The 19,325-nt window shown below is 33.0% G+C and overlaps 4 protein-coding genes across 8 annotated transcripts in view; 3 read left to right on the top strand and 1 right to left on the bottom strand.

Annotated features, from left to right (window-relative positions):
- LOC123713082 (NAD kinase-like) overlaps positions 1–2,289 on the top strand; it is a 32,750-nt gene extending 30,461 nt beyond the window's left edge. For all 5 annotated transcript variants that reach the window (XM_045666576.1, XM_045666578.1, XM_045666575.1 and 2 more), the window contains exons 8-9: positions 92–174; positions 1,230–2,289. In XM_045666576.1, the coding sequence (XP_045522532.1) occupies positions 92–174; positions 1,230–1,440 (294 nt within the window). In that variant the 3' untranslated portion in view covers positions 1,441–2,289. The remainder of the gene's footprint in view (positions 1–91; positions 175–1,229) is intronic.
- Positions 2,290–3,348: 1,059 nt separating this feature from the next.
- Positions 3,349–4,006, top strand: LOC123713175 (39S ribosomal protein L41, mitochondrial). Its single transcript, XM_045666721.1, has one exon. It carries the CDS (start codon positions 3,466–3,468, stop codon positions 3,952–3,954), a length of 489 nt encoding a protein of 162 aa, XP_045522677.1. The 5' UTR covers positions 3,349–3,465; the 3' UTR covers positions 3,955–4,006.
- A 456-nt stretch (positions 4,007–4,462) lies between these two features.
- On the top strand, positions 4,463–17,078 carry LOC123712982 (1,4-alpha-glucan-branching enzyme). The gene is made up of 14 exons (XM_045666420.1): positions 4,463–4,764; positions 5,416–5,585; positions 5,754–5,971; positions 6,133–6,277; positions 6,663–6,753; positions 7,495–7,704; positions 8,562–8,633; positions 9,482–9,653; positions 9,856–10,065; positions 12,429–12,600; positions 13,673–13,857; positions 15,216–15,353; positions 15,915–16,028; positions 16,570–17,078. Exons 1-14 carry the CDS (start codon positions 4,652–4,654, stop codon positions 16,615–16,617), a joined length of 2,058 nt encoding a protein of 685 aa, XP_045522376.1. The 5' UTR covers positions 4,463–4,651; the 3' UTR covers positions 16,618–17,078.
- LOC123712983 (glutathione S-transferase C-terminal domain-containing protein homolog) lies at positions 17,043–19,002 on the bottom strand. Its single transcript, XM_045666422.1, has one exon. It carries the CDS (start codon positions 18,896–18,898, stop codon positions 17,087–17,089), a length of 1,812 nt encoding a protein of 603 aa, XP_045522378.1. The 5' UTR covers positions 18,899–19,002; the 3' UTR covers positions 17,043–17,086.
- Positions 19,003–19,325: the final 323 nt, after the last annotated feature.

Genomic DNA, 19,325 nt, shown 5'->3' with positions numbered 1-19,325 from the left:
ATTAGATAATTTATGTTTTGTTTCATACATAAAATGAAGTAAATACTGAATACCTATAATAATTGCAGTTTTGTATCGAAATTGTTTTCAGATTTCCTTATCCCCCGATGCAAGGAATGCAATGTGGGTATCTTTTGATGGAAGAAATAGACAAGCGTTACAGCATGGCGATAGGTAATTCTTACTTAACATTAATTTTATGAAAACCATTACTACATAGAATAAAAATAGCTAGATTCTGACAGTAATGGAAATTTAATTCAAACTCAAAATAAATTTATTCATATAGGTAACCAAGTACACTTATGAACGTCAACAGAAAATATAGTATTGTCTTTTGTTAACATAGCTTTTACACATTTAAAGCACGCGAAACGTCGGGAGAAATTTAAAATTATGTAAAATAATTATAAGTTTATAATTATACATAGCTTCAATCCGGTAAAAAAGAGTTTTTTTTAACAGAAAATATGTTAAGTTGATTCCAAATTTACATTTACTATCAGTTCGCAAGTCAAGGGCAAGAAACTTTCCTGGACTATTTTTAATCGCTAAGTTTTGAGTCATACAAATTGTTTGAAGTGGAGCAAATCGATCCCAAGAATTAGGATCATTCGTCAAATTAATAAAATGTTTTATTGGTTAATTTACGTTTAACTTAAATTGATATAATTATTATATTATATTTTTCCAAATATCAAAATTGTGGATCTATAATGACGTAATAATTATTAACAAAATAAAGACCGACGTCACATCCCTCTAATGGTTTTATTATTAACGTTTAATACCTATTATATATGTCATGTCGTTGGACAAGTATGTCCAGGGTACTATACTTAACATCAGGTGAGCCTCCTGCCCATTTGCCCCCTATTTTATAAAAAAATATAAATACAGAGACAACAAAGATTTGTTGATTGAAAACGACGCCTCAATCTGTCTATTACGGCTGTGTTTTCTATAACGCTTATGGGACATGGTTCAAAAAGATTCCGGTTAATCAGTATTTCCAACTTGAAATAATTTTGCCAGAGTACAGGCTCTCTGAGCTATTTACCAAGTCACGCAATGTGTCGAAACTTTTCATACAGTATTACTCCTTTTTGAATTAGGAGATCGACAAGGAATCAATCGAAAATTATTTTATATTCAATCTTTACGTTCATCTTTTTTTAAATGAAAATATTGCGATTTCTATTTCATTACATTATATGTGCCTATTTCAGTTTATACGTAACAACATCTGTGTACCCTGTGCCGTCAATATGCGCGCAGGACCAAATATCGGATTGGTTCGACTCACTCGGTGAATGCCTTCATTGGAATGTGCGAAAGAAACAGAAGCAAATGGACGAGCTTAGTGACGTCACGCACTCCTCTAGCGACACGCTGGATGACATAGAGAATAACCACGAAGAGAGGCCATGTGACACGTGACATTGACAGTTGACAATTACCTCTGTACAAACTCTGACAATATATTTTTACGATTTTTTATCTGTCTTTAAATTAGCGGTGAAGACTGTTCAATGTGTGTGATGCTAGTTTTATGTTAAATCAAGATTTATCTATAGCAGGTGTAAACTTAATATTTAATTTTGGCTCTTTAAACTGGAATTGTAATCAAATTGTGCAATATCGAAATTATGTTTTAGCGACATCTGTGCTAACATTCCTGTATTGTTACTGTATTATTATTTAAATAAATTATCCAAAATATTATGTCGTTTTTAGGGGAAGGTACATACAATAAATGAATACTGTATATAAAATCTCTAAGACTAGAAGATAAAGAAAGAAGATAAAGTCGTAATTTTTTTAAGGTGCTGTCAAATCAACCTTTACTTTTTCAAATAAGGTTTTATATTCTTACATATGTTTTTCACATGAAAATGATGTATACTATCGATTCAGTCGTATCATGGGTCTATATACAATAATGAATCTTAATTACACATATAAAATAAGGTCCTATTTCACTCTAAGTTTCTACTACGCCAACGCCTTTAAAGATTCTTTTTAGTTGCTGCGGTGCTTTCCGTAACTATGTGTGCCAAGAAAATATGGATAAATCACAATATATGTAATTGCACAAAAATGGCTGAAAATGTGACGTTTTTTTTTATTATTTGTTTAAATGTACAAAGTGTTCGTTACAGCATTTTGTTTAAAATAAATAAATATTGAATAAAAATTGTTTTAATTATTTGTATGTAGTGTTGGCTAGCTGATACAAAAATGTTTTTATTTATAAGTGGAAATAAGAATATACAATTTGGAATTTTTTTCAATGCATTTTTATTTATATTCCCGAGGATTGAGCTTGATATAAGAGATAAAAGGGAAATAATATTTTATAGGGTTTCAGTTAGATTAATAGATAAATTTGGTTATCGGTCGGTAATTCGGTAAATAGATTTGAAAGAAATAGAAAAAAACAATCTGATAGACATACTTATGATTAGATTCATCAAAGTTCATCCAGATCAAAATCGAGACCGCTTCTATATATACGCTAGTAGTCTACGCCATATGTCATAACTGTATGGTTTCGACGACCGCATTGTGTCCATGAAGTAAGCAGAGCACTTACCAGGATAGCATAAAAAATAGAGTGCATGGGATTATCATTAAACTAACGATAAACAAAGAAACTTCGCTAAAATATCCAACGAACATAATATTCAGTGTTGGTCGTTTATTTTCTAACATCTGCATGATCCTAATGCCTAAACCTACTACGAATTCACTATGTATTTTCCCTTTTATTAATAATATAATTTAATCGTACAGCTTACATTAGGTAGTATAATAAAAAACAATATCTATCCTTCAAATATAATAAACAAGAGTCCCTTTAGGCAAGGTTCCGAAGATCTGGCAGCGTTGCCCCTTTGAATGGCTAGACTAATTCTTTGTCCGAGGCCAGCTCTTCGGGCTCCTGTGATGTTGAATAACCTTATTGCTATTTCCTCAAAAAGCCTAATAGCCCTAGAACCTCATGGACCAAGGATCTCGACACCCAATGGAACATAATCATATTCGCAGCCCTGTATTTGCATGCTTTACCTTTTTCAGCCGCTTCACAAGCCACAACAGCTCTGTAGTTGCTTCTATGTAGATGGGAAGGGGCCAGCCTGTCTGAATAGGTTGTTCCCATACCAGCACCTGGCCTATCTTCCATGGCATCAAACTCATACCGATCAGTCTTTTGTGGTGGCAAAGACATGCGCGTTATCGGTATCGTTAAGTGCGACATGTCTCGATAAGCGGCCTACAGTTTTTGACGTGACGTTTAACTCATGTCATAGTTCATTAATATATATGTCAAAAGTCACTCGGTCTGACATATTTGTTATATTTCCAAAATATAACCTTATACCTATCGCTAAAGTTTCAATTTAAATTTTTACAAAAAGATAAAGATTTGTTTGATATTAAAATATTTAAAACACCTTAGGTATGTCCAAAATAGTTCCATTAATAAATTTGATATCAACTAGATGCATTACTGTCTCCGCTCCTAGGGAAGGAAAGAGAAATTTTAGGAAATTTCTTACTCCCAACAAAAGAGGCTCCAAATTCCACAAATTGCGACAAATGGGGCCCAATCGCGAGCTACCGATAGATAAACGAGGTGTACGTGATACGGGATATGAATTAGATGGAAAATTTGTATCTGTACCAGAAATGATTCCTGAACTAATTGTACCTGACCTAAAAGATTGCACTTTTAAACCATATGTCTCATATAAAACTGAAGATGTCGTCCAAAGTGAATTTACATCTCAACAACTGTTTGATGCAGTGTACAGTAAAAAGATTGTTATGGACTTTAAGCAAGGTAAATTGGATGAAAACGACCTACCCATTGAACCATCAGAGGAAGAGAAATTACAGCCTGATGAAGCTGTTGTCAGAGCGAAGAGAACTGGTTCTGATATATTTTAGTTGTGATTATAGATATCATATTACTATAGTAAAATACATAGTGTAGGATGTATATATAAGTTTTATTTAATTCCTTTACTATTCATAAAAAAATTAGTATATGAAGCTCAAATATTTGAAACACAATTTTTTGAAGTTATTATTTTTTTCCAAAATTTACATTATTACTCATTATGTAGTCAACATTTTTAATAGTGTAATATGTGAGTAGTAAAAAAAATATTGTAGAAAATTGAAGGTCAAAATACATTAATTTTCATAAAGAATATGATATTATTAATAAATTATAGTTTTCGGAATTAAAATACTTGTATATTATTGTCTCATTACATTGTCAAAATTTTAAATATTTTAATATGAAATTACTACACCAAATTCATCATAAAAATTAAGTTCATTTATGCACTTTATATATTACACAGTTTGAATTTTGTGGAAGGTAATTGTAAATTTATAAAATATTAACATGATAAAGGACCATAACTAAGATGCACTGTCAAGGTGGATGATAGGATAATCGACTTGACCTCTCAACCTTATGATAATATTTTTACCACTGTTATTAATATATTACTTATCATTGGTTTAAATGGGAAATGTTATAATTGTCATTCAATCAAGAAATATCGGTACCCGCGGCTGTGCGCGTGCGCATAAACTGGTATTATAAATCTACGTACTATATCTATACGATAGGATGGGAGGTAATTATTCAGCAATGGATCCGATGGACGTGCCTGTGCCTGATATTGAAAAATTATTTGAACGGGATGGGTATTTGAAGCCATACGAAAGAGAAATACGCAGAAGGTGAGATATATTATCTTAATTTAAAGATAGATTGTGATATTTTAGCTGTAAATTATATAAAATCAAGGAAAATTTGATTTTCGTAGGAAGTCTAGGTTATGTTGTGTATTTACAAGAATTTGACAACTTAGCGCTGGTATTACTTTCGTATTACATTTCGATTATTTGTCGTATTTACTTAAAATAAGAGAATCATAATAACTTATTTTAAAAAAAGCTAATTCATTATAATCACTTATATATGAACACTGTTTGGTGTTTATCATGTATGTATTTAAAATTAAGAATTTAAAAAAATCTCCAAAAGTAAAGCGCTTTAAGCGGCAGTTTTTACATCTACAATGTCACACCAAAGGTCAAAGCTGTCAACAGCACAATTCCCAAACGTGAACCGCGAAAATCGAATTTCCGAATGTAAATCTTATTTCGAAGTGATAAAAAATGACATGTTATTTCATAGATAGTTAATAATAACTGCAAGTGTATATTTTTTATCAAATTAAAAATTTGTGTCGTCTCATTTTACTACCTTACTACTTAGCATAATTGGAGTAACTTATATGTTCACATTTCAAGGTCGTTAAGGAATAAATTTTTAGAAGATACTTAATTTGGAGTATGAAGTACCTACTTAAACTAATGTCTTCACAGATATGGCTGCTTCAGAGACATTTGGGATAGGATGGACTCATGGGATGGTGGTTTACAAGGATTCACATCAGCTTACAAATACTATGGTCCTCAGTTTGGTGCTGATGGGTCTGTCATTTGGAGGGAATGGGCACCTGGTGCTCATTCAATACATCTTCAGGGAGATTTTAGTAAGACTTATATCTTAACTTAAATAAGAACATGAAGTTATTTAGCAACATTAAGGCTTAACTTGATTAATAATAGGTTTTAATTTTAATCTCATTGATTTGTCTTTTTTAATCAGTTTTTTTTGCAATCATACAGTTTAGGCTACATGAATCTTTTACAAATTGCAGATGGTTGGAACACTAAAAGTCATCCCTTTAAAAAGTTAGAATTTGGCAAATGGGAACTATATATACCACCAAATGCTGATGGCAGTTGTTCTCTACACCATCAGAGTCGTGTACAAATTATTGTTAATGATAATTTATATCGTGTATCTCCCTGGGCAAGCTATGTGAAACCATTTGAGGGGTTCACATATCAACAGTTTATTTACCGACCAAAGAATGTGAGTAATTGGAATATATAACAATTATATATAAAGCTCTGACTCTCTTTTTGCTACTACGTACTTATTAAGTTAATAAACATAATAAATATATGAAATATGTTTAAAAACTCAGTAAATCTTTATAAATTATATTAATACAAATTGTTATCTTTTCACAGCCATACAAATTCAAACATCCAAAAGTTCCTAGGCCAGCCTCTCTTCGTGTATATGAGTGCCATGTTGGTATCGCCACTCCAGAAGGAAGAGTTGGGACATACACGGAATTTAAGGATAATGTTCTGCAACGGATCAAAAACCTTGGTAAGCATTATAAACTGTATCATCAGTATGTTATAGGTGACATATGTTTTCATATAATTTCATATATCAAAGCACTAATTTTGAAATATTATGTATTGGACATTTAAGTTCCAACAAAGATTTTTATTGCCTATTGCTCATTTGACCTAGCCTAAACTCAAACTTGGGAGGTGCTGGGTTTGTCTTATTGTTAACAAAGTTAAAGGATATTATTTTTTTAACCAATTTGTATTTTAATATGAATTCTTAAAGGGATTAAAGCTTTCGTTTACTTACAGACTGACAACCAATTATTATCATTTTTTAAATAAACCACATTGATTTTCTAAGTTTTGGCATGACATTTAATATAACAAGGATTTTTAAATATTTATATTACTTTCAGGGTATAATGCTATTCAGTTAATGGCAATAATGGAGCATGCGTATTATGCATCCTTTGGATATCAAGTTACCAGCTTTTTTGCTGCAAGCAGGTAATTAGAGAAATAAAATAATTTTTTGTTTTTAAAAATAATACTATAAAATACATATCAATAACTAGATGTGCTCTGCAGTCATAGCATTATTTTCTAAAAATACTTATTTGGTTTAAGTACATTTCTAAATGGATATTTGTTTTCTTTATTAATCATTAGTATATAGAATTCCTTACCAATTGATATTAGACGAGCTTAGTCTCTAAATTTATTTGAAAATCTTCTTTTTGATCATTTTTCTTCTGCCTCGTAATTAGCTACTACTTATATATATTAATTGTAAGTCAATTAACCTTTGGCAGACCTTTTTACGTGTCTGTTTACACATATTACTATTTATATTTTTTCTTTGGATTTCATTTTAGTTATAGTTGCATGTTATTTTGAATTTTTTTTGTTAATTAATTATGCAGAGAGCAAACACCTACAGAGGGTAATGTACAAGAAGTGTACATTAACCTCTGTAGGTGTTTCTTTTCTTATACTCCCATATTGGGGTTGCCTGAAAGAAATCGCTTGTTAGCGATAAGGTCGCCTATTAACTTATGTAACCTACTTACTTTTTGTTTGTACAATTATGTATATTATGGTAACAAAGTATGAATAAATATTTTCATAATTTTCTAACAATTTAAAAGTATTTTTGTCAATTTACACAAAATAGCAAATCTAGTCATCTAAACTTCTTGATTTCTCAGCAATTAACTAATTATTTACTTACTTTTATTTACATTTTAGTCGTTATGGTACCCCCTGCGAACTCAAAGAACTAATTGACCGAGCACACGAATTGGGAATATATGTGCTATTAGACGTAGTACATTCACACGCGTCCAAAAACACGTTAGATGGCCTCAATGAGTTCGATGGCACCACGGCGTGCTTCTTCCACGACGGTCCCAGGGGAACTCATTCCTTGTGGGATAGTCGCCTTTTTAATTATTCAGAGTAAGTTATATTAAATTAAATTTGGTACAAACATTGTTTTTCAATTTCCTATATGTTTTGACAGCTTGAACTAGGTAATAATTTTTTAAAATATTTTGCTGACTGTACCTTGCGTCTTTATTCGGCCCTGATGTTAATAATAATGCCCGGTGACGGGATGACGACACAACGGATCGGGAACCTGACGTTGCAATTAATAATTTAAAAATATTATATTTATATATTTTTCTTGTTAATTTCCTTCAGTATCAATGAACCTCTCCATGGGTAAAGGCCTCCAGCTTCAACCAGATTTCTCTATTTATTCATTGGCTTCCTGCTAAGGGTCCTATATATCCTCTATGATGTAATATAGCATATCAAAAATATTAGTCTCGCTACAACCTAAAGATCTTTGTGTATAAGATGTGGATCTATTGAAAGAAAACAATTTTTTTACCGGATTAAAGCTATTTGTATTATTATAAACTTATATAAAACCCCAAGACAATCAATCCGCAAAAATAGAGGACACCGTGAGTCATTTCTGCAAAAACCCGTCATCTTTTAGTCGACGATACCAACTCCGGGGAAATCGATACAGATAACACAACTTTCTCTGCAGCTGCGACACTTTTGACATTTAACACCTTTTGTCTTCAGTTACCGTGACCACGCACACTGTAAAGCACGCGAAACTTCGGAAAATTTTAAATAAAAAAAATTAAATTTAAATTTATGTAAAATAATTATAAGTTTATAATAATACAAATAGCTTTACTCCGGTTAAAAAAATGTTTTCTTTCAATGTATAAATAGTATAAATGCTTCCTAAATAATATATTTTTAATACTGATCATTATATATTTACTTTACAGAACTGAAGTTCTAAGATTCTTATTGTCGAATCTCCGTTGGTATCAAGAGGAATATCAGTTTGACGGATTCAGGTATTATGTTTAATATTATTAACTGATGTTTATAGCCGTGTTGGCCTAGTAGCTTCAGCGTGCGACTCTCATCGCTGAGATCGTAGGTTCGAGTCCCGGCTGTGAACCAATGGATGTTCTATGAGCCCATTTAACATTCGCTCGAACGGTGAGGAAACCGGCTTGCCTTAGACCCAAAAAGTCGACAGCGTGTGTCAGGCACGGAAGGCTGATCACCTACTTGCCTATTAGATTAACAAATGATCATGAAACAGATACAGAAATCTGATATCTAAAAAGATTGTAGCGCCATTGATTTTTTCATTCTCACCTAATAGAACTTAATAAATTAATAGAAAAAAAAATTGTATCTCTGTGAGAGACTTCAACTACAAACAAATGTAAGCTTAACTTTACTATAATTAAATATATCAAAAACATATGTTTATTACACGGCGACAAAAAAATTTTTCCTTCTTTTCCCTAAAGTTAATTTTTTTTTCGTTTTTTTTTAATGCTTGCGTTTGTAATAGATATATATATAAAATACTTATTTTAATTTTAATACATTCAATACCGGGCTTAGAGCGTTCAGTACGTGCCTTGTAGCAGCACTTGCACTTAATATATAATATACAGTTTCATCTTTACATATATAGTTCCACGTTTAATTAAAATGTTCAACATATTTTAAAAAATATCGTTCAATCGGTCTCCCAAATACAAAACCCCTAATTGCAAAATTTCATGTCATAACCTTTCTTGTGTATTTTTTTTTAAACTTTATGCTAGTTTCAAGTAAAGAATGCGTCTTATTAACTACCAATCGAAATTTCACGTTATTAAAAAGGATTTTAATTTGGTAATAGGTTTGATGGTGTAACATCAATGTTGTACCATAGCCGTGGTATCGGAGAAGGCTTTTCGGGACATTACGACGAATATTACGGCCTTAATGTTGATACAGAGGCACTCGTGTATTTGATGTTGGCTAACGAACTCGTCCATGGCATAGACAATAGAGCTATTACTATTGCGGAGGTGAGACACGAAATAACAATGTTTATTTTTATTTTTTTTTAAATACTTGCTTTTTAATGTGGGTTTTAAATAAATTTAAAAAGAAAAACGGCTATTATTTTTTTGTTATTATATAATAAACAAATATGTAAGATATGAAATAAATTTTATAATTGTCAAGCGAATATAAATTCTATTATTCTAATAAAATGATTTATTTCAGGATGTATCAGGAATGCCGGCAACGGGTCGGCCGGTGAAGGAAGGTGGTACCGGCTTCGATTACCGCCTAGGCATGGCCATCCCCGATATGTGGATAAAGCTGCTAAAAGAAGAGAAGGATGAAGACTGGAAAATAGGACATATTATTCATACTCTCACTAATAGAAGGTGGATGGAGGGCACTGTGGCATATGCAGAAAGCCATGATCAGGTAATTTCACCATTAAGGGGAGTCCAATAATTGGTATATAATAAATTTGGGAGTAAGAAGCGAGTGGTACAAGCCCAAATATTGGCCTCGTGCAGCTTCTCTCTCGATTATTTCAAGCAAAAAAATCTGCCTAATTTATATAAACTGGTTAGAAAAAACATGAGTCCCAGGGTCCTGATGAATATTGTATATCAGGAGCTTGTTCCGGTCATTGAAGAGCAATAGAGAATTTAAATATAATATGTGTAGTATTGTCTTTTGTTAACATAGCTTTTACACATTGAAAGAAAACAATTTTTTACCAGATGGAAGCTATGTATTATTATATACTTATAATTATTTTACATAATTTTAAAGTTTTTCCGACGTTTTGCGTGCAATTTCTGCAAAAACCCATTATCGTTTAGTCGATATCAACGCCGGGGAAATAAATACAGATAACACAACTTTCTCTACAGTGTAATTAAGTATCTGTGATACTTTTTGACCACGCTGTAAAGCACGCGAAACGTCGGATTTTTAAAAAAATATGTAAAATAATTATAAGTTTATAATAATAAATAATAAATTTGTAACCCCTCCCTTCTCCATGCTGATACGTGGTGAGGATTAAGACTTCCCTCACCCCCACTAAAAATCACGTGTATTTTGAGTACCTGTAAAGAATATTACAATTTTCATAATATTATTATTTTAAGTACCGGTAAAAAGTATAATCTAATCCTATTCCAGAAAATTAAGGACCATGATAAAAATGTGTAGACATAAAGGTTGCAGGGTGTTTTTGACTGACATAGAAATAATATTGTTACGAGCTAGGGGATCGGATAGAAAATGCCGTAGATTTCTTCAAGGGTTTATTTCTTAAAAAATCAATGAGGAATTTATGGGCACAAAATTAATTGCAGAGATTCACTAATAACACACAAAAACACAGTCACTAAATACTTCACTTATGCACACTTCATTCGCACTTTATCGCTTCGGTGTTTCTCTCGTGTAATCGCATTCAAAACTAAGTGACTAGTCGCGTTTCGGCTCGCTCTTATATATCCCTGGGAATAATTCTAAACAATATTCGAGAACTTTCTAGGCGAGCTTGCTACTGAGTAGCGATTGCACAATTCTATAACGTTCGCACTCTTTGTCTCTTTCGCACGTTGCTCCGTCCTTGTCGTACGGCGTTCTAGAGTGCTCGTCTAGTTTCGAGAAAGTTCTGATCTTCTCTCTCTCTCTCTCGTATCATTTCGTCCTTGTCTCACACCTAGAAAGTTCGGTCTAGAATATTCCTTCACCAAAGGGTATCCCCCTTTGGTGAAGGAAAACTAGGGTAACATTATGAAAATTACAATTTTCTAATATGTGATTGACCCTCTCCTGAAACGGTCAGAAATCATATTACAGCTTGCTGAAAAGTTCTCTAACTAGTGGAAAAATCTAGAAACATTGCAGTCGACCCGTCTTCGTAACAATATTAAAGGAATGGTTTAATCATGGGAAAACATACATTATACCTCGTTCATTGCCTGGCAACGAGTCCGGGTTACACTACAAGCCTCTTGTCGGTTTAGAAATCATGCGTTGACAAATAAATAAGTAAACTTGATATCTTACTATGCCTACTACTATACTAAGGGGGAGGCCCCTTGTGATATTTCGTGATTTCCCCCCCCCCCTTCGAATCTCATGTGATTATAGATGGACAGCCCCTAATACTATCCTTCCACTTGACCGTATTTAACGAAGAGCGATTCGAATCGTCGACAACCAATCACTTTCCGTGCGGCGCCATCCCTTGGCGTTGCGTAGAGATGGTCTCTTTGCATCTTTACCGCATTTACCATGGAAAGATTTTCTGCAGAGTTATTCGATCTAATACCTGCAGCTGAGTTTCATTATCGGACATCGAGGCAAAACACAAAATATCATCCGTATCACCTTGACGTCCGTCGTTCCACAACCGAGCGTTTTCTAAGGCGTTTTTGCCGGGCACCACCACTATGTGGAACCAGCTGCCCACTGAAGTATTTCCGAACAAATTCGCCCTAGGGTCCTAAGAGCCCGTAGGGTCCAAGAAAAGAGCGTACTAATTTTTGAAAGGCCGGTAACGCAAATTATGACTTAGTATTTCATCTATAATATATTATATATTATATAGTGTAATATATTAAATCATTAATAACTTAAGTTGCTCTAGGCTACAATTAAACTCGAATTGAAAAATATATATTAAGAAACTGTCAAACGCACCATGCCACAGCACACATAGAATAAGCTTTTCCTTTTGTATCCTTGTCTCGTCCTATTTACACTTTTACACTGTTCAGAATATGCTATATACTATTTATGTTCGGAAATTCCAGGCCCTTGTAGGCGATAAGACAATCGCATTTTGGCTTATGGACAAAGATATGTACTCCCACATGAGTACGCTGAGCGACCCTAATCCAGTGATAGAGCGAGGACTTGCCTTACACTGTATGATACGACTTATCACACACGCTTTGGGCGGGGAGGCGTACCTTAATTTTATCGGTAAGTTACATACCTTTCTTTTTCCTTTTAGGTTTAATTATTTTTTGGATGGTCACAACCGCTTATTGTTAATTTTTTTATATTATACTATATGTATTATTGCGTTTGTTATTTTGTAAAATATAATATGACTGAAGATTAGCTGAGCCAGCTGCATTTTATCTCAAAATCATTTTATAAATGTCCAGTCACAAAGCGATATATACTTACATATTTTTAATACTAATATAGATATTTTTTAATGTCAGATGTAATGACAGAAGTGATAACTTCAAAAAATCTGGGTTGAACTTATTTAATTATGTGATGTTTCGTGGATCAGCTTCTGCTTCATTCATCATATTTTTTATAATCACCTTCAAACCCGACGATAGTTTGACAATAGTAAATGTCTACCAGACACTAAACACTGGGTAGATGCGAAAGCGTGTTTCCGATATACGGCTAGCGTTGCGAGTTCGGGTTAGAGAAAGGGAAGCTAGACTAGCGCCGTAACGCGTTACGTAACGAAGCGGTTTGCTCTTCCATAAGAAGTTATCGCTTTTATTTAGAAATATATTTTTAATTTATATAATAAAGCACAGAAAGAAGAACTGCAATTGCTCTGTTTATATTCCGCTTACATATCTATGGTAAAAACGACACTTGAAGGTATTTTAACTTAATAAACAGTTTCTGTTTTAAAGAATGAACTGTCAGTGTGTGTCGTATGAAGGTACAACTGACATATGTCAAATGTGACATATGTCCAGAAAAATTGCTATTAAGATAAAAATGGGGTTACACTTCTTAACTTGTCCAAACAAGCATTACAAGTTACACGGAAATAAAATTTTGTTGTTCCAAATTTAATTAATTTCATACTAGAATCATGACTACTAACAAAACATACTGGCATAAACATACATTTATATCATCACAATGTTGCCTCATGGTTTTAGTATTTTTTTTAATAAGTTGAAAAAAATAGTGACCAAGATTCCACTATTCGCGCTTCTTTTTAACATAAATACATATACAAAATGCAATGAATTTCACGCGTTCGGTTTATGTAAATTAATATGTTTTCCAGGTAACGAATTCGGTCACCCCGAATGGTTGGATTTCCCTCGAGCGGGCAACAATTCGTCATATCACTACGCACGAAGACAGTGGCCGTTAGTTGACGATGAATTACTCAAATATAAATACCTGAATAATTTTGATAGGGACATGCAAATGCTTGAGGAGAAATATGGCTGGTTGAGATCGAATCCGGTAAGTTTTAAAAATGTATTGTCTATTCGTGTTATTTGAATTAGGCGGTATTGTCGAAAGGCTTAAGCCTGTAATAATATTCATAACGTACTGGGGCCTGGAAAAATTACACTTTGCGAGTGGCATGACCCACTAAAGCCAAACAAATGTTTTGGGTCGAATGGAATGTGCCGAATTTTATATTTTCAAAGAGAAACTATTTAAGGCATTTATGAAATCAAGGATAGCGTATGAGAACAACTGGCATCAAAACATCATTATCACTCTTATTAATTAAAATCATCTTATTTATTCAATATGATATAAATGAATTCTGCACAGTAGCCATGGCAAAAGATTAGACACAATCACATTATAGTGAGAACAAAACACCAAGGAGTTCAAGGCGTACAATCTTTGTAGTGTAGTCTTTATTCTTGATTTAATACGTTAAATTCCTATGATTTTAATATTGGCATATGAAACGGTATATAAATAGGTACTACATTCTTGTTTATTTTGCATTTCTGAAATGGAAATGGTAGAACGGTCAAGTTTTTTTTGAAAATTTATTGAAGTGAAACTTCTGTATCGGTAGAAAATTTACCGTCACATTTTTCGATTACGCGTCACTTTTTCCGCTACGCGCCATCGTTTTCTTGTCCCTACCACGGTTGACTCGAAGCCATTAATAACAAAATATATAATAACGATAACAATGATAGTAATAATTCTATTACAATTAATGAAATTCTATAATAATCTTAGTAGTAGTAATAAGGTAAAATGAAATAATTGTATTATCTGTATTCATGTCTATGATAATAGAAGAGCCTTTTGTTAAACTTTACCTAATCTAACATTATTTAATCAATTTCTGTAAAGTTGCATATAGTAGATCATTTTTCGAAAAATAAGGTCATAAAGAAGTTTCACTTCTACCGTGTGTACACTAGTACACGCACACATTTTTTTCAACTGCTATGCCCTTTGTATTTTGAAGGGATCAACTATTATAATTTCTAAATATTTCTTTAACTATCTCGTATCACCTCGACGTCCTCCGTTCCAGAACTAGGCGTTTTTAAGGTAGTTTTTCCGAGTAAATACCAAAACCAAAAGAGCGTCCCAATTCTTAAAAGGCCGGCCACGCACTCGCGGGCCCTTTGGCTTTGAGAGTTTCCACGATATCACTTCATATCAGGTGTTTAAATCTAAATGATTGTTTATACGTTCATGTATTCCTATAAGTTTGAGGCATTGTCTTCTGCGAGTGAACTGAGTGGAACCAAATGAGTACTTCTACTTTTTGCCTTTTTAGTGTTTAATATTGTGTGTCGATAAATGTTTCTTTCCTAATATTTTAACAAATATTTCAGGGTTATGTTTCTTGCAAACACGAAGGCGATAAGGTGGTGGCGTTCGAGCGCGCTGGATTGCTATTTGTCTTCAACTTCCATCCTTCACAAAGTTTCACAGATTACAGAGTTGGGGTGGATGTGCCCGGGAAATACCAGGTGAGAATGTGTTGTATAAACACTTTGGCTTTTCATAAAATTCCAGTTACAAGATTCAGAAACTTCTCAAAGCGTTAAAGCACAGCGAACTCAAAAGTGATGTTGTCAAAGCAACTGAGCTTATTCGGGCGAAAAATAACGAATGAAATTATATATAATAATAAGATTAAGAATTTTCTATTTATCTTTGTAATTTTTTGATTAGATCTGATTAGACTTAGATCTTTTTCTGAGAAACATTCCGTACAAAATTCGATAAAAATTGAATATATAAATTTATGTTAAAAAAATCCAGTGTTGCTTCAACCTTTTAGGTCTTGGCCTCAGATTTCTGTATGTTTTGTGATCATTTATTTTTCGTTATTAAGCAAGAAGGGGCCTTCAGTACTTTTAGATCTCACGCATAAATTTGGTTCGATGTTTTTGTGCTGCGCTGAATTAATGCGCCCATAGAAAGTCCAAAGAATAGTCGTGGTTGGAGTTCACCATCTTACAAGAGACGCTTACACACGCATACACCGTGGCCATGTGTTTGTTTTAATAAGTGTTAATTACTTTTAGGCGGTGTTATGCTCTGATAGTAAGAAATATGGCGGCTTTGGTCGCGTAGAACCCGATGGCGAGTTTCATTTCACTCTAAATAGTGGATGGGGCAATAGAAGAGACTCGGTTCAGGTATATTCCAACTATTAATATTTTTATTGAATTTTTTTAAACTGTAACCGAACCCGGGGCATGTCGTTCTTGACAGATAAGTCACATAAAATTAAAAGCATTTTAGGATATACAATTTGTCTTTTTTTTTCATTTAAAAGTTAAGAAACAGTCTTGCGAGCCCGTCACTGTAAATTGTATTCATCTGTAGCACTATTTAAAAAAAAATGTTTGTACCTATATTAGTTTGTTTTTATTTTGTCTGAATAAACTGCAAAAACAAACTCTTTCTCCTGTTTGAGAAACAATGCATAATGATTTAGACTCATTTCTATATAAGAATCATTTCATTATGAATCCGTACTGTTTTTGCCTATCTAATACACTAAGTATACAAAGAAGGGCCTTGATAATACTAAGTGGGAGGCTAAAGATGGAGTGTAAAGGCACCTCTGTTTTCTTTTTTTAGTAACATTTTAAGAGTATTTTAAATTCCCCTATGATATACAAACATTTAAGTGGTTCTCATATTAGGCCATATTATATTTTGGGTTTTTTTCAGGTGTATATTCCATGCCGCACAGCAATTGTTTACGCCAAGTGTGATTGATATGTATAATGATTTTATTAGACTGTTTATCACAATTTATAATCAGCCAAAACTTTTGTGATAACCTTGCCATATTTTTAGAAAATTTGTTTACTATTTACTGCCATATGTTATGTATTTTTAAGCTGTTGGAAATAGCGCCGGCGCTCTGAAACTCACACTTGATTCTGACTTTTTCTGCAAAGTCTGTAAAGCTCAAGATTTTAAATTGCATGGTACAAGTCTTAACATTGAAGAAGAGATCGGAATCGCTATTGAGTTACAGAGTACCACTATAGTTGTGCTCAGACTTGGTTGCTATGTGTTTTATATGATGCCACTCTTTATAATATGCAGAGCATACAAGCATACAAGGTATAAGGAAATATTATAATCAATGTAAAACATTTAACTAGAAGTTAAAGTGTTTAAAAGACTTATTTGTAACAAGTTGTATATTTAATAAAGCTGTTTATATACAAGTTTTATTTCATGAAGGAACACCAATTAGGAGATTATTTTTTGGAGTACAAGACAGAGGTTTTAATTTAGATAATGTAACTGTATAGCCATGTTCCTCGGCTAACCTTCCACGATCTGAGTCAATAATAGCCATGCAACGCGCACCTCTTTCAGTGAGAGGATGATTGTCATGAGTCTGATCAGCGGTATGCCCAATACATAAGTAGTTATCAATAGTAATATCACTAAATCTCTTACTCCTTGGATAATTCAGTCTATCTGTGGCATGAAGAGACCCATAGCAACAAGGACATAGAACAAATTTTGCATTAGCCTTTAAGCATTTATCCAAAACTAGATCACTTGCTATGCCACATGCATGTAGAGCAACACCAATATTGAATTTGCCTACAAAAAAGTCTAGGTTACACTGAAAGAAGAATACATTTTTTAACCTCATCTCATGTACCCTGTGCCTAGCTCTTAGCAATGATTGCTCTTTATTTTCTAAAAGTATAACAGTGCATTTAGGTAATAGATGTGCAATAAGTATTCCCAAGTGTCCACTACCACTACAGAAGTCTACAATCAGATCTCCATCTTGAGCCATAGATGTAACTGCCAATGTTAAATTTTCAAGTTGTTGTGATTTTCTATTCACCCTTACATCAGGTAAGTGCCCAGCGGATGGGTTTGCCCCATCAGGTACAGTTTGCCAATCTATGCTACTATTATTTTCATTTAGCAATATATTAAGTTCTAAGTCACTTGTAAGAGTATTAATTGCATTTTCAATATCTTCAGGCTTAGTAAATATCCTCTTTTTAGGATTATGTCTCTTTGGATCAGATTTATATAAACTTACATCATCTGTTTCAGGCCAAAGTACAAATTTATGTATTGATACAGTTTTTATGTGTTTTATTTCATTTAAAATAAGTGTTAATATTTTCAATTCTGATATACTGCTCAAGTTTTTGTACCATTTAAATGAGAGTGGTAAAAACTTTTCTATAATATTTTCTCCTAGTGACTTTAGAAATATATAATAAGATGGGAACAATATTATGTCAGCTAATGTTAAAAAGGGACCTTCTGCAAATTGGTGACTAATGCTTAATTCTTCAGTTTTTAAGGAACAATTTATTGCAAAATCTTTCTTTATATTAGACTTCCACTTTCTAGGTTTAGGGGTTCTAAGATTATCCAATATATCTTTTGTTTCATTTCTCTCAGGTAAAGATGTAGCCTTTTTACTTTCCAAACCTTCCCTTTTCTTATCCCTAGCTACCTTATACACATTATGAATCCGTACTGGTTTACTTAAATGGTTCTCAAATCGGACCATATTAATAGGTATTTCACGCAGTTCTGATAGTTCCAGTATTTTTAAAACCGTTTTTAGACTATCAATTTCACAAAATTTTGTCCAGATAGAAACTTCATTAGGTGCTTGAAGGCAACTTTTTCGGAATCCTAGCAAACCTTCTTCGTGTTCATTAGTACCTTGTTTTGAGTTTCTGTACTTGCAGATATGACGGGCTACTGCGCACAGACCTGTAATTACAGTGTCCTCATGGAGTACCACGGGAAACACACAGGATGCAGCCTGCCAAGGAATTTCTGATGGATCTAGAAAGCTTATGTCCTCTATATGTAACTCAAGACTTACACAGCTTGCAGATTTATTTGTGTTAGTAAAATATAACTCGACATTATCTGGACAACAGTATTTGTAAATACAAAAGGAAATCAGTGATTCTAAAGGCACTTTTAAGGTTAGAGTTTGTTTATAGTTATCGTAGCTATTAAAAGTTTCCAGATAAATAAAGTTCGACATTTTTAAACGCTTTAATAGTTTCAGGATTTTAGTTCATACGTAGTAAATTGAAAACTAAGGTGATCTATTAATTATTTATTTCACTTTAAAAGTTGTAATTTAGTACTTGGTTTATGTCAATACTATAAGAATATAATGAACTATAAAGAATGACATTTGAAGGTTGACATATGAACACATAGGAAGACTTTAATGGTCTTAGATGAAGCATAGTACAAGACTGAGGGTTTGTATCTGCAACATGAAATGGAAATAGATGAAAACAATGATAGATTGTATGGTTATGGTCTTAAGACGAAATAGCTTTTCCGCAACTGTGATGAATTTTCTTTCTGGCACAATCAAGAAAACGTCGTGAGAAAACCATGACCTTAGATCCAAAATCCATGGCGTGTGCAAGTAAGGCACAGCTTCTCATAGGAACCTA

This window comes from Pieris brassicae, chromosome 8 (assembly GCF_905147105.1).
Source record: "Pieris brassicae chromosome 8, ilPieBrab1.1, whole genome shotgun sequence".
NCBI classification, from domain to species: domain Eukaryota; kingdom Metazoa; phylum Arthropoda; class Insecta; order Lepidoptera; family Pieridae; genus Pieris; species Pieris brassicae.
This window is presented reverse-complemented; position numbering and strand designations above follow the sequence as displayed.

What these genes read in the sequence shown, in the direction of transcription:
- LOC123713175 (XM_045666721.1), top strand. Translation starts at nt 3,466, where the DNA reads ATGTCCAAAATAGTTCCATTAATAAATTTGATATCAACTAGATGCATT.
- LOC123712983 (XM_045666422.1), bottom strand. Translation starts at nt 18,898, where the DNA reads ATGTCGAACTTTATTTATCTGGAAACTTTTAATAGCTACGATAACTAT.
- LOC123712982 (XM_045666420.1), top strand. Translation starts at nt 4,652, where the DNA reads ATGGGAGGTAATTATTCAGCAATGGATCCGATGGACGTGCCTGTGCCT. An exon ending in GAAAGAGAAATACGCAGAAG is followed by an intron (nt 4,765 to 5,415) that starts GTGAGATATATT and finishes ATGTCTTCACAG; the next exon opens with ATATGGCTGCTTCAGAGACA. An exon ending in ACATCTTCAGGGAGATTTTA is followed by an intron (nt 5,586 to 5,753) that starts GTAAGACTTATA and finishes TACAAATTGCAG; the next exon opens with ATGGTTGGAACACTAAAAGT.